The sequence below is a fragment of the Bombus fervidus genome, chromosome 5 (assembly GCF_041682495.2).
Source record: "Bombus fervidus isolate BK054 chromosome 5, iyBomFerv1, whole genome shotgun sequence".
NCBI classification, from domain to species: domain Eukaryota; kingdom Metazoa; phylum Arthropoda; class Insecta; order Hymenoptera; family Apidae; genus Bombus; species Bombus fervidus.
Window position 1 is genome coordinate 13,151,418 of NC_091521.1, and position 23,551 is coordinate 13,174,968.

General features: G+C 34.2%; 5 protein-coding genes and 1 long non-coding RNA gene across 16 annotated transcripts; 3 read left to right on the top strand and 3 right to left on the bottom strand.

Annotated features, from left to right (window-relative positions):
• The first annotated feature begins 436 nt into the window (after nucleotides 1-436).
• Nucleotides 437-2,355, top strand: Clpp (Caseinolytic protease proteolytic subunit). Of its 3 annotated transcripts, none has more exons than XM_072004566.1 (5): nucleotides 437-884; nucleotides 1,200-1,286; nucleotides 1,398-1,532; nucleotides 1,641-2,031; nucleotides 2,092-2,355. In XM_072004566.1, exons 2-5 carry the CDS (start codon nucleotides 1,248-1,250, stop codon nucleotides 2,250-2,252), a joined length of 726 nt encoding a protein of 241 aa, XP_071860667.1. In that variant the 5' UTR covers nucleotides 437-884; nucleotides 1,200-1,247; the 3' UTR covers nucleotides 2,253-2,355. The 3 variants fall into 3 exon arrangements, with proteins under 3 accessions (XP_071860667.1, XP_071860666.1, XP_071860665.1); XM_072004565.1 differs by having other exon boundaries at nucleotides 438-832; XM_072004564.1 differs by having other exon boundaries at nucleotides 839-1,286.
• On the bottom strand, nucleotides 1,398-4,555 carry Lft (Limb expression 1 family member lowfat). 2 transcript variants are annotated; one of them, XM_072004563.1, is made up of 4 exons: nucleotides 4,400-4,555; nucleotides 3,835-4,022; nucleotides 3,421-3,767; nucleotides 1,398-3,344 (listed from the first exon to the last, which is right to left on the bottom strand). In XM_072004563.1, the coding sequence occupies exons 2-4, from the start codon at nucleotides 3,989-3,991 to the stop codon at nucleotides 2,940-2,942; spliced, it is 909 nt and encodes a 302-aa protein (XP_071860664.1). In that variant the 5' UTR covers nucleotides 3,992-4,022; nucleotides 4,400-4,555; the 3' UTR covers nucleotides 1,398-2,939. The 2 variants fall into 2 exon arrangements, with proteins under 2 accessions (XP_071860664.1, XP_071860663.1); XM_072004562.1 differs by having other exon boundaries at nucleotides 4,361-4,517.
• Nucleotides 4,556-6,060: 1,505 nt separating this feature from the next.
• On the top strand, nucleotides 6,061-9,860 carry Cyce (cyclin E). Its single transcript, XM_072002943.1, has 3 exons — nucleotides 6,061-7,075; nucleotides 7,526-8,138; nucleotides 8,221-9,860. The coding sequence occupies exons 1-3, from the start codon at nucleotides 7,062-7,064 to the stop codon at nucleotides 8,965-8,967; spliced, it is 1,374 nt and encodes a 457-aa protein (XP_071859044.1). The 5' UTR covers nucleotides 6,061-7,061; the 3' UTR covers nucleotides 8,968-9,860.
• A 244-nt stretch (nucleotides 9,861-10,104) lies between these two features.
• On the top strand, nucleotides 10,105-20,785 carry Tacc (transforming acidic coiled-coil protein). Of its 3 annotated transcripts, none has more exons than XM_072002917.1 (6): nucleotides 10,105-10,583; nucleotides 16,838-18,620; nucleotides 18,697-19,007; nucleotides 19,090-19,319; nucleotides 19,765-20,076; nucleotides 20,146-20,785. In XM_072002917.1, the coding sequence occupies exons 1-6, from the start codon at nucleotides 10,470-10,472 to the stop codon at nucleotides 20,339-20,341; spliced, it is 2,946 nt and encodes a 981-aa protein (XP_071859018.1). In that variant the 5' UTR covers nucleotides 10,105-10,469; the 3' UTR covers nucleotides 20,342-20,785. The 3 variants fall into 3 exon arrangements, with proteins under 3 accessions (XP_071859018.1, XP_071859020.1, XP_071859019.1); XM_072002919.1 differs by lacking the exon at nucleotides 10,105-10,583 and adding an exon at nucleotides 15,378-15,512; XM_072002918.1 differs by lacking the exon at nucleotides 10,105-10,583 and adding an exon at nucleotides 16,231-16,413.
• Nucleotides 11,587-16,101, bottom strand: LOC139987087 (uncharacterized). 3 transcript variants are annotated; one of them, XR_011799787.1, is made up of 4 exons: nucleotides 15,741-16,087; nucleotides 15,139-15,536; nucleotides 14,462-15,041; nucleotides 11,587-14,373 (listed from the first exon to the last, which is right to left on the bottom strand). It is a non-coding gene; the product is annotated as an uncharacterized lncRNA (long non-coding RNA). The 3 variants fall into 3 exon arrangements; XR_011799786.1 differs by lacking the exon at nucleotides 15,139-15,536 and having other exon boundaries at nucleotides 14,462-14,567; nucleotides 15,741-16,101; XR_011799785.1 differs by having other exon boundaries at nucleotides 14,462-15,536.
• On the bottom strand, nucleotides 20,353-23,538 carry Mi (cyclin E-interacting protein minus). 4 transcript variants are annotated; one of them, XM_072002930.1, is made up of 5 exons: nucleotides 23,398-23,538; nucleotides 22,126-22,903; nucleotides 21,767-22,042; nucleotides 21,179-21,686; nucleotides 20,353-21,098 (listed from the first exon to the last, which is right to left on the bottom strand). In XM_072002930.1, exons 2-5 carry the CDS (start codon nucleotides 22,893-22,895, stop codon nucleotides 20,874-20,876), a joined length of 1,779 nt encoding a protein of 592 aa, XP_071859031.1. In that variant the 5' UTR covers nucleotides 22,896-22,903; nucleotides 23,398-23,538; the 3' UTR covers nucleotides 20,353-20,873. The 4 variants fall into 4 exon arrangements, with proteins under 4 accessions (XP_071859031.1, XP_071859033.1, XP_071859030.1 ...); XM_072002932.1 differs by having other exon boundaries at nucleotides 22,126-22,872; nucleotides 23,402-23,536; XM_072002929.1 differs by having other exon boundaries at nucleotides 23,402-23,535.
• Nucleotides 23,539-23,551: the final 13 nt, after the last annotated feature.

Genomic DNA, 23,551 nt, shown 5'->3' on the forward strand with positions numbered 1-23,551 from the left:
CCTTTCCACCTGATTATGCTTTGGTTTTACTTTACATTTTATGTATCCCCTATCATTTCTCCACATTAATAAGCAATGTCTACACCTTCGTTTTAATACAGTCTTCATTTTTAAACCACATATGATATTATACATGGATAGTGATGGTTGCAATAATATTGAACTAATTTTGTTCGTGTACATATTTGACAAATTATTTGAATATTGTTTATCACATATATGGTGCATATTACGATGTATAATATTTGTGAATGGTTCCATTGATGGTAGTTTTGGAGCCATAAATTTTATCGTTTGGCAGGTAGTCCTGAATAATGAATATATATTCATTGTTGCTCTGTAAAAATATTTTTGCATGTATATACAAATTTCGTAATTTAAAAAAATAAGATTTCTACGTTCAAACATAGAGTTAACCTTAACTGAAATTAAGTAAAATTGATTTTACTAACCAATGGGTATTGATGAAACTGTCATGAGATGACAATATTACAAATAAAAATTTGCAATAATTCATAAATTATTTAAATGTTAAACTTTGCTTTTCTGCTGTACTCTCCTTAGTTAAACTGGCTACATTAATGCACACAACAAACTTAACGTTACATAACCACAATTATATACGACCGTGCGTATAAGAAAAACATTAAAGACCATTCACATGCATTTAATTAATTATATAATGTATATATATAAAGTTATTTTAATCGTATATTATAAACGTAATATTCTATGCGCAATCAGTTAATCAATTCTACGATACTTGTCATAATGCAAATGAATAAAACACACTGTATAAAGAAATGCCCTATTTACGTCGCACTTAGGACAAGTTAGTTTCGACAGCCATTTCATAAAAAAATTCTTTGTAACTGGATTAACTGGTTTGTTCGAATAGAGACTTGAAGATAAAAAATGAAATATATTAAATATTTCCTTATATAAAGAAAGTTAAATTAAAAGAAATAAAATATAACCTACAACAGCCAAAACCAATAATATGAAAAATGAAGTATTTGGATTATCTTATTTTAACCGTGATACAAATGATGCAACTGTATGAATGAAGAGACTTTTTTTCATATCGTTTAATCAATCGCAATAACAAATTTTTATTTAGGTTATGTTTTATTCTTTAGTTTCTTAACAAAGATCTCTCAGACTGCTTATTAGTTTGTTATGTAAAATATTGTTTGCAGTAATATATATCCGAATTTAATGAAAATAATAAACGTGAAATTATCAAAATGTTATTAAAAAAAGTAAATAATTTACTACAAATTTTTGTAAGTATTTTAGTATGACAATATTTAATTTTTTGTTTTTAAATTTTCACAAAATTTGGTCTAGTATTATTACATTTTCATAATTAAAGCTGAATATTTGTAAATTTGCAGGGGTCTGGTCAGAAAGTATGCAGTAGGTACCTAAATTTTATACCTGTAGTCGTAGAACAGAGTGGAAGAGGAGAACGTGCATATGATATTTACTCACGTCTCTTAAAAGAAAGGATTATTTGTTTAATGGGCCCGGTGTGTACCTTGTTCCTTCTAATCCATTTACATTTAAACTCTTTTAAAATTTAAGATTTATCATTAATTTTTTAATTAAAAAATAAACGAAATTATATCATTTTATAGATCACAGATAATGTGTCCTCTGTAGTGATAGCTCAACTCTTATTTCTTCAATCAGAAAATAGTAAAAATCCAATTCATATGTATATTAATTCGCCTGGTGGAAGTGTTACAGCTGGGCTTGGTATTTATGATACTATGCAATATGTTTTACCTCCTGTTGCAACATGGTGTGTAGGACAAGCATGTTCAATGGCAAGTTTATTATTAGCTGCAGGAACAAAGGGTATGCGTCATTCATTGCCTAATGCAAGAATTATGACACATCAGCCATCAGGAGGTGTGTCTGGTCAAGCTACTGATATACAAATACAAGCTCTAGAAATATTGAAGCTAAAAAAGCAAATCAACCATTTATATGTCAAGCATACAGGCTTAGACCTGGAAAAAATAGGTATGTGAATTTGTAAAATCATGTTAATTAAATGTTTACATGTACATTATAATTTTACAGAACGTTGTATGGAAAGAGATAATTTCATGAGTCCCACTGAGGCAAAAGAATTTGGAATTATAGACAAGGTATTATCTCATCCAATGCAAGAAGAAGCAGAAGCTGAAAGCACAAAATTACCCTTGAAAGAAGCTACCCTTGAAGCTACTAATCAACCTTGATATTAGGGTTAAACAACACATGTGCTTAAAATTATTAGATTTTATTAAAACATGTATTTATCAATATCTAAAAATAGTAATAAAATATTTTTAAAACAATTTATATCATGTATATAACTATTTAAGTACAGCAAATCTGCCTATGTTTTGTAAATATCATGTAAATGTATAACATAGAATGATGATTTCATAAATGATAAACATATGAATTGATGTTTTGATAAAAAACCATTCATATTTCTTTTATATTCCTCAGGCAAGCAATACATCACCAAGCATTCTCGCTATATGTCGAACATATGTAATACTATAATTATGAGGCGGAAGGGGCATAAGATTGTAACGGAAGACAAGATTTTGTATCGAAATATATCTATATACAATTAATAATTAATTTTGATTTGAATCCTGCACGTATTTTTTTATCGCAGTTTAAAATAGCAGTCGCGCGTTTAAAGTATTCTTAAAAATACATTAAGTTTATAATTCCATTAATATTCTATTATCACCAAAAATACTTCATAAAAAGGACGGAATTGATTACGTGTCTCAATGATAGACAACAATAAAACACTTCACAATATAGTGACATTGTATGTCATTAAAAATATTCCCCTAATACCAGCTTTTGCAAAACCAGTGTCGTATCTCTTTTTGCATGTAAATTGCACGATCACTTTGTAAAAATCACTGAGGGCATACTTGAGCATGTGCAAGCATTAATATATCCTTTTTTTCTTTAGGAAATCTAAGTTCTCTTCCAGCTAAACGTGCTGCTTCAAGTTCTCTTTCAGCCAATGCCAACTCCATAGCAACAACGCCGCCACCGCTTTCGTGTTCTCTTGCTACCCAATCTAGCGCCATTTGACTACGCATATCATCATCTAAAGCTCGGTGACTGTAATGAGCAACTACTTCTTGTCTGCTACATTGCCTTTCTCTCATTGCTTTCAAAGACCCATTCCAATGAAGTAATTGGAAGACCGTCATTAATTCTTGAAATTCTAACATTGTTCTCCCGCGGTTGCATTCCAACATAAAACGAAATGCACCTATACCTGTATTTGGATCTTCTTTCTCATCTCCATTTCCCTAAAAATTAAACAGTTCATTTAATATAGTTCCCATGAATAATAAATATACTCAAAGAATAAAATTAAGAGCATACCTGTGTTTGATTGCCAACACCGTTGGAAGTTGCAGAGGGCTTAGCAAAGCTAGCTCTTGCTTCTGCAACAGCTTTCTCTATGAAATCATCTGTTATCTTACGTGCTGGATGTTCATTGAAAACAGAATTCATTAAAGCAATTTTTGCTGCTGATCTACGAGCTTCAGCTTTAGTGGGGCAATTTTGAAAACTACCAAAGCAAGATCCACCAGGGAGAGTAACATAACATACATAAGGTGGACTGGTACCAGGTACAGATTCATAAATAACTAATGCTCCGTTTCTTAGCTCTGTTCCTCTACTTTGTTTCATTTGCCAAAACTCTTGCAAAGCTTCTACCACATTTACTATAAGAAAAAATGAAATAATATATAACAAATTTAATATTGAATAAAAAGAAAAAAATAGTAATACCTCTTCCATAGCCTTGAGTATGCTTAGCAAAGCTGTTAACAACTGCTTCTACTGCTTCCTTTAACACTTGCTTATCTCTGGCATCTACCAAACCACCTGTGATACCCATATTTTCAGGAACACGAGATTTTGTTTTAACTGGCATTATGCCCTGCATCACCTTTTAAAAACTCACGTACATTTACGTCCTATAAAAGTAATTATTATAATTTTTAGATTGAATAAACTACGTAATAAAAAAAAACTTCAGATTAAAAAAAGTGGTTGTTGGCGAAATATAAATGAAATTTTTGTTTCGATATTGAGATTGAAGACTAGTCGATTATAAAACGAAAGAAACGAACAGATAAAGTAGGGAAATTTTAGTTACATACGTAACTAAAGTTAGCGAAACAAGATTAGCAAAGATTATCTTTCTGAAACGTTCTGTATGACAGGTCTTGGATGTTATGCAAACGACGAAACGGAGAAGGAATTACTACGACACCGGAGAGACCGAATGTAAAAAGAGACCCTGGTGACCCACCTGCAGAAACCCGAATGCCCAGGAATTCGTATAACTTACTTTCTGACCCAGCGCTACGGGATCAAATTGCAATACACATATAACGTGTTTAATGGCACCGGACCACTGACGATTTCCAGAAAACCAGGGCTGTCTACCTCGGTCAAGTACCCCATGGTACGATGACACTATCACGGAGGATTGCCAACTGATTATCAACATTCTCTACCAAGCGCAGTGTCGGATTCTATGAACATGGAACCCATGCCCAAATGTATAATTTTAATGTTATATATTAATATATCAATAAAGAAGAGAGAGATAGCCGAAAGAAAGAGAGATAAAGAGAACATATGGCCAATAATAAGATATTAATTTAAATATAGATAAATTTGATATTAATTTTATCTTATTTCGAGAACACTACAAAACTATAGCTATGTAGAATTGTAATAAATTGAAATATTTAAAAATACTTATTATTGAATGATTAAAAAGTTAAAAATATAGATTTGTTACGTTTAATTATAGTATAAAATATATTTTAATTATTCCTTCATATATCATAAAATTAATGAAAAATATATAAAAATATAAGTACGACAATGAAAATGTTTAAAGTAGATAACTCACTGATTCGTAAGGTTACACATGCAAATAGAGCGCCATACATTAGTTGCTGTTGCTACTAGAAATTATAATACTCAGTTGATAAAAAAGAACCAGACAAAAAGTAATAATCATATTTATTATTTTATCACACTTATTATTTCTGGATCATTTTCAGTTCAACAGAAAGAAGATAATGGGACTAATAATGGCTAGAATTAAAATTAAGTACGATCGTAAATATAGAAAAGATACGGGAAATTGAATATAATATACTTACAGAAATAGACTAATAATTTAATCAATGTTCTACAGTTAATATCATATCATTAGAATTTTTTTCTTTCTTTTAGACAGAAATTTTATTTTCAATTTTAGAGGGAAATAGGATAGATGAGCAACTGGAAAAAGGCTATCAACCGCTAGTAAAGTTGTAATCTTACTCTGTGTTGAATTGGTAATGTTGGAAATGACCAGTATGGTAAAGGGGTCTTGAAGTCCCAGACATGTAAGACAAAAAATCCATTGGATGATAGATCTATTCTGTATTTCGTTTGTGGCTGAATATAATCTCAGATATAGCTATTCTAAATCGTAGATGGCGCAAAACAACTAATTTTTTGCGAGATCGGTATTTCAGTTATACAAAATTTTATAAAATGTTAAATCTATGCTCTATTTTCTGTGCTATATCGTCTGCGATCATATTGTTACATTCAAATAGACAATTAGATACACACATTAATATTAACAGTGTGCGTCAATTAATAGATATGTTATTATAATAAAGAATATTTTTCGCATCAAAATGTAAATTAAACATTTTAAATTCAATTAAGTGGAAGATTTATATATGTAAAGATATATATCGAAATTATTGATTTATAATATTTACGGAAAAGTGATACGTGGCAAAATATCTTTTATTCTTATTTCTATGATTCATGACTTCTCCTTAGAGGGAAAGCAATTTACGCGCGTACATTTCCCGCGTGGTCAAGGCGTAAGTATATGCGTACATTAGTACACATTTGTGTGTGTACAACAGATCAGCTGAGCACCAGCTGTGCTCTTCGTTGCGACCAATAGGAATCGTGTATACCATTGCACAGCAGCGCCTCAAATACACGACCGGTGACCACAGGTTTGGCATTCCCGCGAAAGCAACACGTAAACTTCAGTTCGTGAATCAAAAGTGTTATTTTATATGTATATACTCATTTTTGCACAATTATGTATCTGTTTTAGTTGAATCGTATACAGTGTGTTCAAGTGTGATAATATTTTCTCATATTCTTCGAAAAAGTTGTGGTAAAATCGAGCGGGAAACAGATGCGCAGAACGCGTGGGTGCTGTGACTCCTTGGATTTATGCATCGCTTGTATACAATATTTAATGTTTTCGAACGACCGTATCGCTTTGTTTGAATAAAATATAGTTCACCTGGTTAACGAACAGTGTTTTTTTACAAACTTTTACAACATTTTACCTTGTAAAAGCGTGACAAGAACAGGGCGTCTGTCAAAGGACGCCAACGTTGCACTGCGTTCGTATAGTCCTTAAATTCAATGCACGTACATGAAATTAATAGTGTTCATGAACTGAAATTAAACAATAGGACTTCAAAGAAAGTGTTTACTGAAAATTTGGGATTTTTTTCCCCCTTTGAGGTTATGTTATACATATAGAGGGCGTGACAGTGGCATATTGCAAGCAGGGGTTGGTCATCGTTTCGCGCGCTGGTCTCCCGCGCTTCGAGTTCCACGTCCCGTATTTTTTTGAAGAATTACCATTCTGTGATATCTCGAAGCTTGAAACTGTATCAGAAAAGACTTTAAGAAATTTTCGTACTAAGAAACATTTTATAAATGAAAAGTTATGACATAAAATATTGAATCAAACGCAGCCAAGTATACGTGCATTATGGCGATCGGGTGCGTGTAAGCTTTGCGCGCTCTTTTACTTTTCGGCATTTTCCTGGCTAAATTACGGAGCGAATACTGTAATAATTGAACGGACGTTAAATTAAAATACCGGCTAATTTGTATCCGTACTAAAAGGATCCGTTCCCGTTCGAAATATTTTTTGAACACGTCGACAATTCCGAAGCAAAATGCCACAGACGAGGTGAGCGAACAAGTTTCCATTTGGTTTCAAGATTTCATACAATTCTTTCTATATTTCGTCAGAAGCATTTAGAATTTGTTTGATATAAATTAGACTGATCTATACAATTTCCTGTGCTTTCTAATTAAAAAAAATTTGAGAAATATGCATGTATAACCTTCTTTAATCAGTATCTACTTTTTAAAAGCTGTAACAATATTATATGAATAATATATGCCTGGATTTTTGTTCTATAGATTCAAGAATACTTTGTAAATGACCTTATTAAATTGTAATATTTCTATGGAATATATTTAACTTCAAAAAAATGTTGGACGTTAATTAAGACGTAATTCTCTGTTACCTTCTAAAATTATTTTTATCTACTTTACAAACACATTAAGCTTGTTTAATATAATTTGATATTGCTGCAATAATGTCAATAACAAATAATTCTTTTCTTTTATTCAGTTTACATGGGAAAAAATCACAGACTTATTTACAAGGAGGAAAAGTAGTAACACAAACTTCAAAACGTAAAAGACGGGCAACAGAAATTTCTGAAGATTCAGAAAATGTATATCCGCCTAGTAAAATACCAGCTTTATCACATGTGTCATACACAGAATCATGTCATACAGTACATTCTTTAGAAAATTCATGCACACCACATCAAGTATCTCCATTGAAAGAGCAACAAGAGCCAGCCACATGGTCTGAATTAAGAACTGCAACATGCTTTTTAACACCATCATCTTCTAATAATATATCAAATAGACCTAGCCCATTACCATCATTTCCATGGGCTGATGGTTCTCAAGTTTGGTCTCTTATGTGTTTGGGAGATCAAAAAACTATTACTCAAAGAAATCCACAAATGTTCCAAAGGCATCCAACATTACAACCAAGAATGCGGGCAATTTTGTTAGATTGGTTGATTGAAGTTTGTGAAGTATACAAGCTACATAGAGAGACTTATTATCTTGCAATGGATTATATAGACAGATATTTGTCCATTCATCAGAATGTACCCAAAAATCAATTGCAATTAATAGGCATTACATGCCTTTTTATAGCTGCCAAGGTTTGTATATGTATTTGTTTTTCTTTCTTTTTTACTTATCGATTTATTAGTTTTAAATGAATAATTGATAATCTTTTTATAGGTTGAAGAAATATATCCACCCAAAATAGCAGAGTTTGCATATGTTACTGATGGAGCTTGCACAGAGGAAGAAATTCTAGGAAAAGAATTAGTGATTTTAAAAGGTCTTGGGTGGAACTTATCCCCAGTCACTGCTCCTGGCTGGCTTAATATCTATATGCAAATTGAATCAGGCGATTGGTCAAGGCCAAATGCATTTATTTACCCTCAATATGGAGGTCTACAATATTCTCAGGCGGCTCAACTATTAGATTTAGCTACATTGGATGAAGGAAGTTTGAAGTTTCCTTATAGTCACATAGCTGCAGCAGCTATCTATCATACACAAGGAAGGGAATGTGCTTTAAGGGTATCACGCATTCCATGGGAACAGCTTGCACCCTGTGTCAAATGGCTTACGCCCTTTGCAATGACAGCTGCTGAAGAACATTCTCAGTGCCTTTTAAGGTCTACAATAACACCTGTGGAGTCTCATTCTGGATCTGGACTTAAGGCAACAGTGCCTAATATTGTAATGGATGAATCACATCGTATACAAACTCATGTTGTAGATTTGAACATGCTAGAAAGGGCGCAGCAACGATTAGTACATGAAATACCTTCTACTGATACAAATGAACCTGACTCTAATGCTGAACCTGGTAGACAGAGTCCAAATGAAAGTGGTCTTTTAACTCCACCATCTAGTAGTCAAAAAAATTCTACCACACCGTCGCGTCCTCCACCACAGTTACATCCGTATACGTAATTAAATATTTATAAATACTTGATAGTCTTTGATTCAACATTTCATTTACAACTGCTGGTGAATGATTTTAATGTATGTATCTGTCAGAAAATATTAACTGCTTTGAACAGTTTTGCCTTTTGTAAAGTTGCACAATGTGCTAGTAAATACGGGATTGCACGAGTGCACGATAATTACAGTATACACTGTACCATTATCGTAAATAATACGGTGCTCCCCATTGAAGTACGTTGTCCTGGAAAAATGATATTTATCATGTAATAGTAAGTCTTACAGTACAAGGTGTTAACCATTTTGTGTAGTAGTGTCCATAGTGATACTGAATTTATTTAATATTATATATTTGTTTTATTGTAAACATTTAAAAGAAGTGCCTTACATAGAGGAACATAAACTTACACATAAGCCTATGGCTATCTTCTGTGATTATATCCATGCAGTGAATCTTGATAATACATTATACTAATACAGGCAGAATTAAAAATAACAATTATTTTCATAAATCTCTAGACAACATTAATGCCTACGAAAAGTGTCCTTAAAAACTACTGTTTTTATTAGTACTGAGCTAAATATTGTGAATAGTATTCTTTTATATATCACGCTTTATTTTAACGCAACGTATTATAACAATGCGTTATCAAGCCGGGTGAATGTATTTTTATGTATATGTACACTGTGAAGTACTAATAATAAAAAAAACGGGAGAGAGAGTGAGAGAGAGAGAGAGAGAGAGAGCGTATGCATGAGTGCACGGATGACGATACAAGACTATTAATTATCAAAATAAGATTTAAAAAATTTCGTGATGAATTTACACTGCCTTGTAATAAAGCGCGGCCGTTTATATACATTTGTATGAAAAATTTGACAATAAATACTTGTAAATCTGATTATTAATCTTTTATTAATCTTTTTTCCAAAGAAGATAAAATAATCCAATTATAATCAAAAATTATTTATTACGATATACATACATAATTTCATAAAGAATTCAACTTACGAAGATAAATGTCGGAATCGATATTATCGACAGTAAAAAATAGTAACGTAGCGCCACAGTGTTCTTTCTAGAAACGCAATAATGCATCGTGATTGGTTGTTACGTTCATATTCAAGTTGTCAAATGCTAGACGGCCGTTAAGAAAGCGGTTGCGTGCTAAACGTTGTATCGAAGGCAATATTGAGGAACGTGTACAAGGAATTTCTACGAAACAAAGTCGTTTATTTATTTTAATATTATACTAAACTCGGGTGCTATAAAGTTTACATTTAAAACGAATATATGTTTGAAAGAAGCCGCGTCTTTTACCGATAACGTCGAGTAACATGCAGTGGGAATGCTAACATTCAATTATTAGTGTCCTTTGATTTGTGTACAAAACGTTTCACGATTGAATTTAATTTCGTGTCGTGATTGCAGTCGTCAAAGGTGCAACGACGAATGCATTTAATGAAATTATCATCGAATTTGTAATCAAAATTGTGAAAATATCATCAGGATGTCAAGTCCAAGGAATATGAGTGGTTCTGTTCGCGAAGGAACTCGAGTTGTGCTTCGAGAAATCACTGCATCTCTTCATAATTCGCCGCCTGTGCAACCTTCTCGCCACAAGGTATTTATATACTCTTTTTGCGAATGATAACGCGCCTGCAACGCGCATGACAATGAACTTTAAGTTGGCATACCCCGCGTTCTTATCGTTTTATCATGTCCTTTTTTAACCCGGTCATCTTTCCTCTCTGTTTTTATTGCAAACAGTTGTGCCAGAGGTTCCCTATAAATAAACCCTGAATCTCCAGGAGCACCTTGAAACGAAAATAAGTTTTGCTTCCCGCGTAGGAATATCTTTCTTCAGCGCGTAAAAAAGATACTCGCACATAATTTGTACAATTATTTTGCATATACATATATAAAATATTTTAAACATATCTGGCTTATATATAACTGTAGATTACTTGGCTTAAAGATATCATAATATCTGTCATGTGCGCTGAATGATTAATTAAGGAAAGTACAGTTAATATTTTCATATGTTACGTTACTAACCTAGAGATACTTATTCATTGATAAACTATATGTGAATGTTAGCAAACCATGTTCGCAAAATGTTCATAAACCGTTAGTGAACACTTTTCTCAACAAATTTACGAATAGTTCTCGAACATTTATTTAAATACTTTATTACAATTAATTTATACCAATTCGTTGTTTGCTCGTTGTGCAATCGCTAGTCATTAAAGATAAAAAATTTTAAACAATGAGATTAACTAAAATTTATAGAAAATTATAAATATGTAACGGTTATTAGCTTATGTTTATACATTATGAATCATCGGAAATGTGTACTTCTGCGAATAGATCAGGAACAGTATAGTACGAGATAGACAACTTCTAGACAACAGAACAATTCGTATACTATTCGCGAATTGTTTATGAATACCAGTTGAGACGCACCTTGACATTCTTATAGTATGTTCTTTCTTGTACATGAAACAGAAACTGGTTTATTCACACGATCAATACTACAAAGATGAAACCGGTTCTTTAGATTATTATAAAAAAGCATTGTACTTCTGGTTATATTTTTATCTAAGCAAACGTGGATTTCGATATTCAAACAGAAATTGCAACTTCAAGGAAGTACTTCCAGCTTTTAGTAATATGCTACAAAAACAAATATATTTTATATTATTCAGTCTCTGCATCTTTTTTCTTTCTCCGTTTCGTTTGACAGTCGCGTGTCTGATAACTGTTTGATTCTTCATTTTGGAGTGACTCGAAATTTTTTAAATTCTTTGAAAATTTTAATCATTTCGAACATGATTCTAGACTTAAAATTATCGAAAGTCTCGACCAGTTGTGAACCTCGAGTCTTAATACATTTTGAATGAGTTGAAAAAAATCTTGAGCATAATGTTCAAAGTGATTCAAAGGGTACGTCAACTACGCGAAATCGTTTATTAATTCAATCTATCGATAACTCACTCACTTTTTACCTACTCAGCAATTGAACAATTCGATTAACGAGTATTCATACGTCACTCCAGATAGCGCCACGCCGTCGCACCATTCGGTACCATGGAATCGTGTCCCACCACTTCCATAGTTGGTGATCTTTGTAGCATAATGCCCGTGCGGCGTGTGCGCGGTTCGACGTTACGACAACGGCCTACAAGTAGCAAGTGTTAGTTACGCGTATCATCGTGGCAAGACGGTGGCGATGACTCTCACGTCGTTGATCATCCTTTACGACCTAGAAACGGTTCATTCCATGCCGAACGTGCTCTAGCCGTAAACGTTTCCAACAGATTGTCAGAATCGCGTATCTTTCGAAAGGTGAGCCGCTTATATTTTGCATCATCGTGTTCTGTCGTCGCGTGCTCGTGGTAGTGCGTTCACACGTACACACGCTTACAGATATGGTGTCGCGTGCCATCGCGAGGAGATCAGTGGTAGTGGTGGATGTCTAGAGTCTAGAGTATCGACTGGAGAATGCGCTGCGCTAATATTAGAATTTCGACCAGAGGTATCCTCCGTTGATCGTCAGGTCCGGTGAGTGTCTTCCGGCGAATCCTTCCGATGGAGACGAGCGAACTGCAAGAAGGCAGTACGTTGTCTCAGACCTAGTTTTACGTTCCTTACTTTTCACGCCGTTTTCCATCGAATGTTATTGGACAGAGTTTATTCAGCGAAAGACTGTGTTCCGTTTTCTTGTAAATCAAAATCGATGTCGAAGACGGCACTCGAAAAAATGGAGCGATGATAGAGGGATGAGAGAGAGAGAGAAAAAGAGACACACCCCTCAGAAGAGAAATGTGTCTGGTTTTCTCTGTCATCGCGTCCAGATGGGAATGAGTCATAGCGATAGTATCTATGTGTTGTCTCGATGATGTCAAGAATACGCCGAATAAGGAGAGCACGAGCCTCTCGAGTTTCGAATGGAATTGCCTGTGATATTGTGATTGCATCGGTTCACTCGCTTGAACGCTTCGTGTACGGTGAGCTCGAGCAAACACGTTCACTTTATACCGTAGGTTTAACGAGTAAAAGCAGTATAATAATAATTGACAGTTTGCCACGGTTCATGAAAATGTCCTCATCATTTCATACGGTTAGGAAATCGAGTAATTGCTGCCGGCAATCTTGATGCATTCGAGTGTGAAGATCGTAAATTACGTTGTTTCGCGTACAGAATGATTCACAAGAAACGAAATTGTTTGTCACCTGCTCTCATCTCTTTTATTAAAGCAAGAAAAAAAAAAAAGAAGACGAATATCGACCTTTTTTCATGTCTGTAATAATAAACGTGGTTATTGTTGGATCACCGTGTATAAATAACATCGTCTACGTCGTTAAAAAATCGTACTTCTCAGAATGCTTCTACGCTTATCAGAATGACGTTTCTACGTTTCAGTATTTCTGCAAATATCACGCGACCATCGTCTTTGAATGTTTCTATACGTTTTAAATCGATTTCCCGCGATTCCGTAATCAAACTTCCTTGTGGCGCATTGGCAAGAACACGAAAGGCATGTTCCGAACAGACTGCAGATTTCAACGCATTGTTCATCAGCTATCCTATGTAGAAATCATCGTGTGCCGCTATTGGCATAATTGGATAACAAAAATTTATAACACTTTGCAACAATATACATGTAACACTGAACAATAACATAATGGCAACGTACACAGTTTTTTACCAACGAAATGAAGATGAAAAATACGTGAAAAAATATAAACCTAATGCAAGGGGGAAAACAAGTTTACGTTATAAACGAGCAATTTGCAAGAAATTATTGAAATTATTAAAAAATTACAAATTGTATATTTTTATTACTCTTTAGTTTTAGTATTGATAATCGTGTAAACTGATGTACGTATAAACAGAAGCATATTTGCGCTGGTTAACAATGTAGTAAATATCTAGAATCCTACAAACCTCTCAAGATTAAAGATAAATTAAGTACGTACATACTTCGGTTTACAGGTTTCACGTGTGAAGCGTGAACTGACCCAAATTCAATTGTTAGCGTCTCATTTTATTCTTCTGTGTCAAGTCGTCGATCTTGTCAAAATTTATTTTCAAAAAATTTTGATTCACATACAAAAATATAAATAGTTGTTAAACGATAATCACCACGTTGCGTGTATCAGTCTTCGTCAAATATTATACGTTGTTATTCATGGTTATCAGATTATCATCTTATGATTTATCATCTCTCAATTTCGAGCAAGAGTATTTCCATATTTTTTTTTTTTTTTTTTTTTTCTAGATCGAACTATGAATGAGACTGATTTATTCTTAACGCAATTTCTCCTTAATTGACTAGGCGATGATTCTTTGTTCCTTCAATTGGTGTTTTTCTGCGCCCTTTAATCGTTTATTACCATATTTCAGTTATCTAGAATTAATTACGTGATCTATCACTACATCCATATTTATGCTAATTAACTTTACCACATATATTATATTATCTTGTTACTATTTACCTTATTATCATAGCCATTGCTATTGCAATTAGATAACGATGCATTAAGAAATGTAATCCATATGCAATGTAAACAATTATGTAATTTCCACAGAAACCACGACGCACTAAAAAAGCACCATCAATATTCATAGAATTAATGACGTATTCAGTGAAAGAAGAAGCGCATAACACGAGCTATAGAGTAGCTACACCTAATCCATAATGGTTAGCGTGTTAGATTAGTGCGCGATTTACATATTCTACTTTCTAAATGCATCTGTTCTCCGTAAAATGTTTGTCCGTCGTTCTAACGCGATATGTTTTCACGTACTTGATCAAATCAGAAGCAAGACGCAACAGACTGATGTCTTAATTAAACGCAGAAATCGGACGAGTCTTACTAATTAGATTTAATCGAGTAGGATGAATTTATCATTCGTCTTCGTTCGATTTTCTCTCCTTGTTCGGATTAGAGCTTACGGTGAAAATTTCCAGATAAAAGCCGGGCGACTTTATTAGAGCAAAAAGTGGGTAAACTCGAGAGAGTGAATCGAGAAGAGGTTTCACATTAATAATTGAGACGAGTGTTGGCCATATCTCTGAAAGATATCGCTAAATTAGCGAATTCTTCCAAGTCGATGAATATCGTACGTTTAATGTATTCGAGGCGAATACATACGTATATCTGATACGAACTTTTTAATAGAATGATTTTGCAATCTTCGATCAAACTAGCTCGAGGCCATAAAAAGGTGAAAATAAGCCTTTCCACTGTGAGCTTTCTTTCTTCTCTCGGGGCAAGAGGGGTAGAACGAAAGGAAGACGCTTATAAACGAGAAATCGAAGAAAAAATACACAAGACCGCGAATAGGGTAAATGATAAACGAAAGATGCGCCGTGTCGTCGGAAATAAACGTGTCAGGGGTGAGGATATATAGGCGGGGAGAAAGAAAGAAAGTTAGCTACGTGGGGTTCTGTGAACCCGCGTGTAAATATGGCCTCATATCGGCCAGCAGTGACAGCCGAAAGTGGAGGCCCTTCGGGAAGTCATGGGGAATTTCATCTTCAAGGTAATCTTCTCAAAACACCACTTTCTAACAAAAAGAAAAAAAAAATATTATGTTCAAGTTGCACAAACTCTCGAATAACGAAATCACTCGTTTTGTTGGCTTTTTAATTTTTTGAGAAATTTCCTACGACGCGTAAGACGTTTCAGTGAACCACTTAAAAACTCGTTTAAGCTATGAAACTCAAGTAATTTGAATAATTCGGACGAGGTGTAAGAAATAGATACATACGCTGTTAAACAATCAATAGATTAAAGGCAATTAGACATCAGACAGACATTAGGCAATTCGGTATCACGGATAGTCATTGTTTTAATTCTTTCGCGAGGAACACCGAAATTTTTAATCCAACGATGCATCTTCTTAAATGATCGAATCGTAAGAAACATCATGCAGAAGATCGTCGCTCTTGGATTCAAATTTAGACCTGAATTTATATGATCACCGTTGTATCCACGTCTCGACAGCCACCATCTTTCACCGCGAATCGCGATCGCAGGATCGAGGCGATACGGACCGAGGTATTTTTTCGCCGCGAGCACCGTCCACTCATAACTGTTCTTGGCATGGATTCACGGACAAGACTGGCGCGAGATCGGACAAAACAAAATCTCCATCTCCCTCTCTTCGTGCTGGTATATTTTATAATTAGTCTCAGCGACGAAGAAGTTGCGCAATTTCTGAAAGAAATCCGCGAGCCTTGCTTCGAGAGATCAGCTGATGCGAATTTTGCCAGTGGACTACGATTGCCCGTTGAACACGCATCTTTATTCTACATTTGTTACGCGAGAAAATGGAATATATCAATAAATTGCTTCATCGAGCTGCCGCGATCCCGGCAAGGACGTTGCTGCCGCCATCGCCATCGTCATCGCCATCGCCATCGCCATCGCCCACGCCGCCGGTATTTTGCGTCTAACTAGTCGAAAGCCGAATTAAACGCGAACTTCTCGCGCCTGTGAATTGGCAGAGGCAGATATAGCTTTTTTAGACTCGTTGGAGCGTACGCTGCAGCGGAAAATTTCTCATTAATTAACGCGAATGTAAGCTTGGAATTGAATGTATTCAGGGTTGGCTCGGAAAATCCCAGCGTTGTTATCGAAATTCGTTGGTGTCCTTGAATCTCTCAACAGCTTTCGCTGATTTTGAATAACAAAAGAGGTTGTTTTTAGAATCTGTACTCGATTATTGATTCGTCTTTCATTCGAAATTGTACTTGCATTTTTGACAAAACAAATGGATATTGAAAAAATAAAAAAAGAAATAAATTCTAGTTGATGTAACATTTCTGTTCTGTTGCTTAATAATGTCTTCTTTCTGTTTCATAGAGTGGTGGCGACAACTCTACATCGAAAAGTGCAGAGCATGAGGTGAAGGTTCGATTCGCTCGTGAGTTCGCCGACGTTGGATCGATCACCTACTCGGCTCCGGAAAGTCTGTCCTCGGCAAGCAGTTTCCAGAGTCTCAGCAGTACTTTAAGCACAAAGAGCAGTAGTGGAATCTGTGTAGACTCCGCGCCTCAAAGCCCCAACCAGGTTTTGGACGATTCCTACGTGGACTCGAATATATCTGGTTTAGGAGACCTGATCGCCGGTTGTGCAGGGATAAACTTAAATAGCGAGGACGACGATCATTCGTACAGTACTCTCCAAAACTCTCAAGACTTCAGTCACGATCAAACATTCGCATCTGCCACTGACGAGCTATCAGCCGATATTACCAAAGATCTGTCTGAGTTTCCGTTGACCGAGTCTCGGAAAATAGTGCAAGTTGTCGACGACAATTCAACGCTGACTAATTCTACAGAGGAAATTAAAGAAATACCTATCGTAGACACCATTTGCATCAAGGAACCTCTGCCCGTAGCGATTATAGAATCAAACAGGAGGAATAGTTTTATACGATTAGAGGGAATAACAAGCAGATCCTTTTCTGCTAATAAGAGTAATGAAAGTAGCGATGATCATCAGACGAGTAACAGCTCCGTGAATGGCGTTGATGAGATTTCACTGCCACGTTGCATAGAGGAGTCTAACTTAAATTCGACTGTGTGTTTGTCACCTAATAAAGAAGTCACAGATGTTCTTAAGGAAAAGGAATCTAGTTTGATAGAGGATAGCTCGAACGAAATTGATTCTTTGCCTCTCAATTTTGTACCATATACTGTAAATTCCGTATGTAATTCGACGTCTGTGTTCACGGAATATGCAGAAGAGCCATCGTTGCCTAGTATACCAACGGTTTCTTCTTTATTGAACAGCACAGATTCGGAGAAGTTGGGCGAAAGCAATGCTCGAGAAGATGAGAACAATGTAGAAAAACAACTGGCAAGGTCTTTGTCTCCTGTGAATAATTCTAACATAGCAGTAATTTCATCTCCGCAAATCACAGTGAAAAGTCCTATTCAAGATAAAAGCCAAGATATAAATGGTAGTTTGACAAATTCATTGAACTTTCCTAACAATGATGTAAAGGATTATGTAAATGTTATAAATGACAAACAACAGACTTGTTTAGACGATACTTCCTTCGTGAGGTCAAAAACGCCTGAGGTTCAAGAAAATTCTGTTACGAATATTTGTCAAGAGATTAGGAACACGGTAATAACAGAAAGTGTTGTTAATAATCTCGAACTTCCTTCGTTAAAAGAAGATGCTTTGAAGACAGATGCTATTACTCCTAGAAAAGAAGAAGTAGAAACCAGTCAATCAGATAAATCTTTTGACAAGAAAGTAGACGATTTGCAGAACTCAGATGATTTGTTGAGGACAGATGATTTGTTAAAGACAGATGATTTGCTAAAGACAAATCTAATAAATTCGATAAAAGAAAATGAAAACGAGAATGTAGAGGAACAGTGTTCTGACAAGAAATTAGATACCACTATTATATTAGAGGATATTTCTTTGATTTCGGAGACTGTACCGGAAGAGGAACTGTATACGGAGTTCAAACCGCAACGACAGAGCACCACGTTAACTACGTTGAACATCGAACAGCCGAATTTCGAAGAACTGCAATCGGCTGCTGAACAGGTTGCCAATGATATTTGCAAATCTTCATTGGAATTCTCAAAAGAAACCGATTGTTTCATTAGCGCGACATCCGAAAGTGAGTGTTTCTCGTAGGAAAATTCTTTTTATGTCAATGAATAATCATTGTTATTAATAATCATTTTATATCACAGTCTTCCAAGATCCTACGAGCTTCGATTTTTTGATAAATCACGGCAATTCGAAAACTATCAATCGTTTGAGAACCGAGTCCTTATATGTAAAATTTGATCCGTTGGTAGCAAATACCAGTATGTTACCTCAAGGAAATATACAATCCATAAACGAGGAACAAAACGGCAAAAGTGAAAGCATACCAGCGAATATTGATACTCCTAAACGTAATCCTGCCATAGCAGCTATAGATAGGCTACTTTTTTATAGTCCTATTTGTACAAATATGACACAAAAAACAGATGAACTTCAAGAAAAAATGGCAAGCAAAGTACGTTGTAATTTATCATAACTCGTGTCTTTACTAATATTGTTATTAGGTGAATATACATATTTATACCTATGTTATATAGGAACAGCCTGCAGAAGAATCAAAATCAGATATTCCACTTATTACCGATGTTAATATGAGTAAGGAATTAGAATTAGTAAGGACAACTGTATTACAGCTAGAAGAAGAACTAGAGAAACGAAAGAAAGAGTACGAAGCTGAATTAGAGAAGCAAAAGAATGCTTTTCAAGAAAAAATTAACAAATTACAAGCACAAATGGCACAGGAGATAAAAAGTAAATCTCAAATGACGTAAGTTATTCTAAGTTATTATCTCCACAGGCTAGGGCAGATAAAGTGTTACAAGCTGTCTTCTCCAAAATCATAGCAGATGTCAACTTGAGATTTTCAGGTGTTAAATGATGCAGAGGGGTTGATATCTTTGCGTGTAAGAAATTAAGGAGGAGAGTTTCTCAAGGGTAAAAAGATTACTACCCCCGTATTTTTTAAATGGAATGGCATATTAATTTTTCGATATTTGGACAAATGTTATCAAACCTAACTTTTATCTAAAGCTGATAAAATCTCAAGAAAATGAATAAATCTAAAGAAAATTTCAAGCTGATATCTACAATGGCTTATAGAAAACAGCTTGTAACACTTTATCTACCCTACCCTGTATAATACTGTGTTGTTAATGTAAATACCTATATAATATTGTATTGATATGTAAATAATTGCGAAATATTAATTTCAGGGTCGTAGTCGAAGAGTATGAAAAATCGATTAGTCGACTGCTTACAGAGAGAGAAAGAGATCGTACGAATTTCGAACAAGAGAAAGCAAAACTCCAAGAGGAACTACAAGCTACAAATGTTCATTTAAGCAACACAGAAGCTGCTTTCAATGATGTTCATCAAAAGTACGAGAAGCTCAAAGGATTCGTATCCGTGTATAAAAGTAATGAGGCTGTATTGAAGGAGGGTATTCAAGAAAACATGGAAACAATAAAGGGTTTGGAAACACGATACGATCAATTGAAGAATCATGCAAAGACCGAGCTTGAAAAGTAAGTACTTAGAAAAGTTGAAATATTTCAATACAAAGGAACAAGTTATATATTTTTAAAATATTTTAGAGCTAATTTCCAACTGGATGCTATACGAAAACAACATGAAGATGAAACAGTAAAACTTCATGCGTTGGTACGGAAAGCGGAGCTAAAGAGCAATTCATTGGCCGAATTGGTTGAACAGAAAACTAAAGAAAATAAGGAATTAACGCAAATATTGGATGAAGTGATTGCAAGGGTGGGTCACCAAAACGCGGAATAAAAAGCGGGAAATTGAATAAGCATCGCGAATGCAATGCAATTAGTCTTTATTTTTTTACTCGCCCCCTTAAACGTTTTAGATACAACCATATGCTAGATATGATTGATATATATGTACACATGCGTTGTTTCTAAAATTATTAATTGCAAATTATGTTTTGTTTCAGAGAAGCACCTTTTATTAATTATTTATAAGTTGTGAAATATATATATATATACATACTATTTTATCGCTAATAAAAAAAAATAGGCATATTAAAAACAACCTCTCAGTTTGTGTTTATGCAGTAAAAAATATCTTAATATTCCACAAATAGTTCTAACAGTCACACGTTCACGCATTAATATTTTATGCGATTTGTTATAATACATTTCAATATAATATCTCACTATATTCAGATAAATAAAATCCATTGTTCATACATATGCTACCTCGACATACAAATACCAATGTTTGATCATTGGTATTTCTGTGATAAATAATATACTTTACGCAAAGTTAGGTCAATTTTTTTATAGATCAATGAGTATTGTCAATCAGCTGTTCTTGCATCAATTACAAACAAAACGTGATATTTTGCTAATTTTAACATACGATCACTTGTACTCCCTGGTTTGCGAGGAATATTCTTGTTCTCGAGATCAGGCATAAGTTTTTTAATGGTTCGCGCTAAGTTTGTAGCATACTGTTTAAATTGTGGATGAGTCATACCTATTCCCTTATCTCGTAAAGCCTCCGCTACCGCCCATAGTAATTTCTAAACACACGTATTTACATTATATTATATAATAAAAAACAATTGTTTGAACATGCTTTAAAGTGCTTAGAAAAAGATACCTTTCTATGAGTGTCACTAAGCTCGCATTTTCCCTCATTCAAGGACTTGTTTTTCTCAATTATATCACTAGATGAGTGTCTCTCCCACGAAGGCATAGTAGTATTATGCAATTCGTGCGAGCCGTCGAAAGATAAACTTTTTATCCATTTGCATTGTGGTCCTTCCAATTCTTCTTCGCTTTTCCTCTTCCTTGATTCTGGTTCAATAGTTACCTTCTGACTTCTCTCCGAATCATTTTCCTTTGTATTTTGAGTAAATAGTGCACGTTTAATGCTTTGAGAATTTGATCCATTTGTGAGCAACTTGCTTGGACCAGCTCGGTCAGGGGGAGGACTTTGAAATAGCGCGCGTTTAGACATTTCAATTTTGGACTTTAATGGACTAGGCCCATCTAAAACGAGCCGTCGAGCCACTTTTTTCTTTGTCGAACTCCTGGGAGTTCCCCTCGGACTTTTACCTCGTGGACTCTTACCCCGCGGACTTTTGCCCTTTTTAACTGTTGGTTTCCTATATTAAAAAAAGAATAATAATTTTATATTTTAAATTAATAAAAGTTTTCCGAAATATGTTTCATGTTTGATACATACTTAATATTTAATACTACAAGTTTTTTATTGTTAAGCGCCAGGCCTTGTAAATTCGCACTAGAAAATATTTTTCGTCTTCTCGTCAAATGACTCAATCTTTTTGTTGGACTTTGCCCATCATTATGTTTAGTTAAATGATTTCGTTTTTTGGCACTTCCTGGTGCTGGTTTAGAAAACCATACAGTACATGTAGACTGAGTTTCAGCACCTATATATCTATTACATAATTTTAATGTAAGGCCTTCAAATTCTTCAACTGCTTTATTTCTGTTATAACTAAAATCAAAACTAGTATTAAATACTTTCCCATAAATACTGTATACCATAAACTTAAGTAAAAAGCATATTAATGCACTCACTGTATTCCATGAAATTTATGATGATATGCTTCAGGCCATGACAAAGTGGCAGCTTCTTTCTCATTAACAGTGTAGTAGAGTAATGATTGGTTTGGTGCAGCAATGAAAGATTCATCTTTTATTTTGTTCTCAGTTACGGTTACTTGTAGCTGCTCAGGATTTAACAATTCTGTTCCACTTGCGGTAGCACTTACAATGCTTTTTTCATTATTAGGAACTACTTTTTTTATTCTAAAATTATCACTGCAAGTATTCTTTAAATCTACTGTATCTATATTATTACTAATATTACTTTGATATTGTGGATCACAAGCATCAAAAGCAGTACTTAAATTTCTAGATGTGCTTTTGGTACGCTGATAATTATTTGTACTAATATTTTCTTTTTGCTGTTCTGGCGATTCCTTATTTAAATTTTGTTTTATACATTTTTCTGGTAGTACACATGGTGTCCAAAATAAATGTTGATTTTCATAAATACGTAATAATAATTCTGAACAATCCGTTCTGCAAATTGTAAGTTTAGGTGGTGGCGGTACACCACTTAAGAGTTTGTTAATTTTGGCTAATAAATTGTTATCAGAGTTTGCAACTAAATCAGCTTGGGAAGGTTTTTTAGGACTAGCTACTATTGGTATTTCATTTGATAGTGGTTCATTATTCTTTTTATCATCTTCATCATCGCTATTGAACATCTCTGGACTACAGATGTTCGAAAGCTCTTTCTCAGTCGTAGAACTTCCATCTCTGCTGGAATAACAGCAATCCATGGCATTGTCTATTAAAAAAAAAAAAAAAAGAAAAAAAGAAAAACAACACGCAAACTACATAATAAATAATTAACAATTTTTTAGTGCCAAACAGAAGTTAAAAAGAATTTAATATTTTTAGTAAGAATATCTCGTTACGTTTTCATTATTTAAATACATAAATTTGTTAAAATAATGTATTTTAATATCGAAATAAACTGCGTTTCATATATTTATGCGCAGGATAAAATATTCATTACAAGCACATATGTACATGTTATCTAACCTTGCAGAAAGTTGTACGTTAAACAAGCAAAATTTCAATAGAAGTATTTCGTAATTCCCTAAATTATTTATCTTATTTTATACACGAATTATTTACTACTTAAATAGGAGTTAACGTCAATAACAAATAGCCTATTGCTTCTTTAATCTTATCGTGATATATCACATTTTAAATTTTAAATTAAAATAAACGAAAAAATTGTACGCATACATACTGTGCACAGAAATTCGAACGTACTTACGTCTTTTGTGAATCAGTGTTCAAGTGTCTCTCGCTCAATAATTTATTGGCTAACAGCCAGATGCATCTGTTTTGATTTTGCGATACCAGAAACACAGTTCACTACGCATAACAGTATTACGTACGTCATAATCTGACGACAGCATATCTG

Excerpts from the sequence above, each read along its gene's own strand:
- Mi (XM_072002930.1), bottom strand. The coding sequence starts at position 22,895 with ATGGATTGCTGTTATTCCAGCAGAGATGGAAGTTCTACGACTGAGAAA. Across the intron at positions 22,043-22,125 it reads CATAAATTTCATGGAATACA|TTATAACAGAAATAAAGCAG; the intron begins GTGAGTGCATTA and ends TTTTGATTTTAG. Across the intron at positions 21,687-21,766 it reads CTTGTAGTATTAAATATTAA|GAAACCAACAGTTAAAAAGG; the intron begins GTATGTATCAAA and ends TTTTTAATATAG.
- Lft (XM_072004563.1), bottom strand. The coding sequence starts at position 3,991 with ATGCAGGGCATAATGCCAGTTAAAACAAAATCTCGTGTTCCTGAAAAT. Across the intron at positions 3,768-3,834 it reads TACTCAAGGCTATGGAAGAG|TAAATGTGGTAGAAGCTTTG; the intron begins GTATTACTATTT and ends TTTTTCTTATAG. Across the intron at positions 3,345-3,420 it reads GTGTTGGCAATCAAACACAG|GGAAATGGAGATGAGAAAGA; the intron begins GTATGCTCTTAA and ends TTTAATTTTTAG.
- Cyce (XM_072002943.1), top strand. Across the intron at positions 8,139-8,220 it reads GCCTTTTTATAGCTGCCAAG|GTTGAAGAAATATATCCACC; the intron begins GTTTGTATATGT and ends ATCTTTTTATAG.
- Tacc (XM_072002917.1), top strand. The coding sequence starts at position 10,470 with ATGTCAAGTCCAAGGAATATGAGTGGTTCTGTTCGCGAAGGAACTCGA. Across the intron at positions 10,584-16,837 it reads TGCAACCTTCTCGCCACAAG|AGTGGTGGCGACAACTCTAC; the intron begins GTATTTATATAC and ends TCTGTTTCATAG. Across the intron at positions 18,621-18,696 it reads CATTAGCGCGACATCCGAAA|TCTTCCAAGATCCTACGAGC; the intron begins GTGAGTGTTTCT and ends TTTATATCACAG.
- Clpp (XM_072004566.1), top strand. The coding sequence starts at position 1,248 with ATGTTATTAAAAAAAGTAAATAATTTACTACAAATTTTT. Across the intron at positions 1,533-1,640 it reads TTATTTGTTTAATGGGCCCG|ATCACAGATAATGTGTCCTC; the intron begins GTGTGTACCTTG and ends ATCATTTTATAG. Across the intron at positions 2,032-2,091 it reads CTTAGACCTGGAAAAAATAG|AACGTTGTATGGAAAGAGAT; the intron begins GTATGTGAATTT and ends ATAATTTTACAG.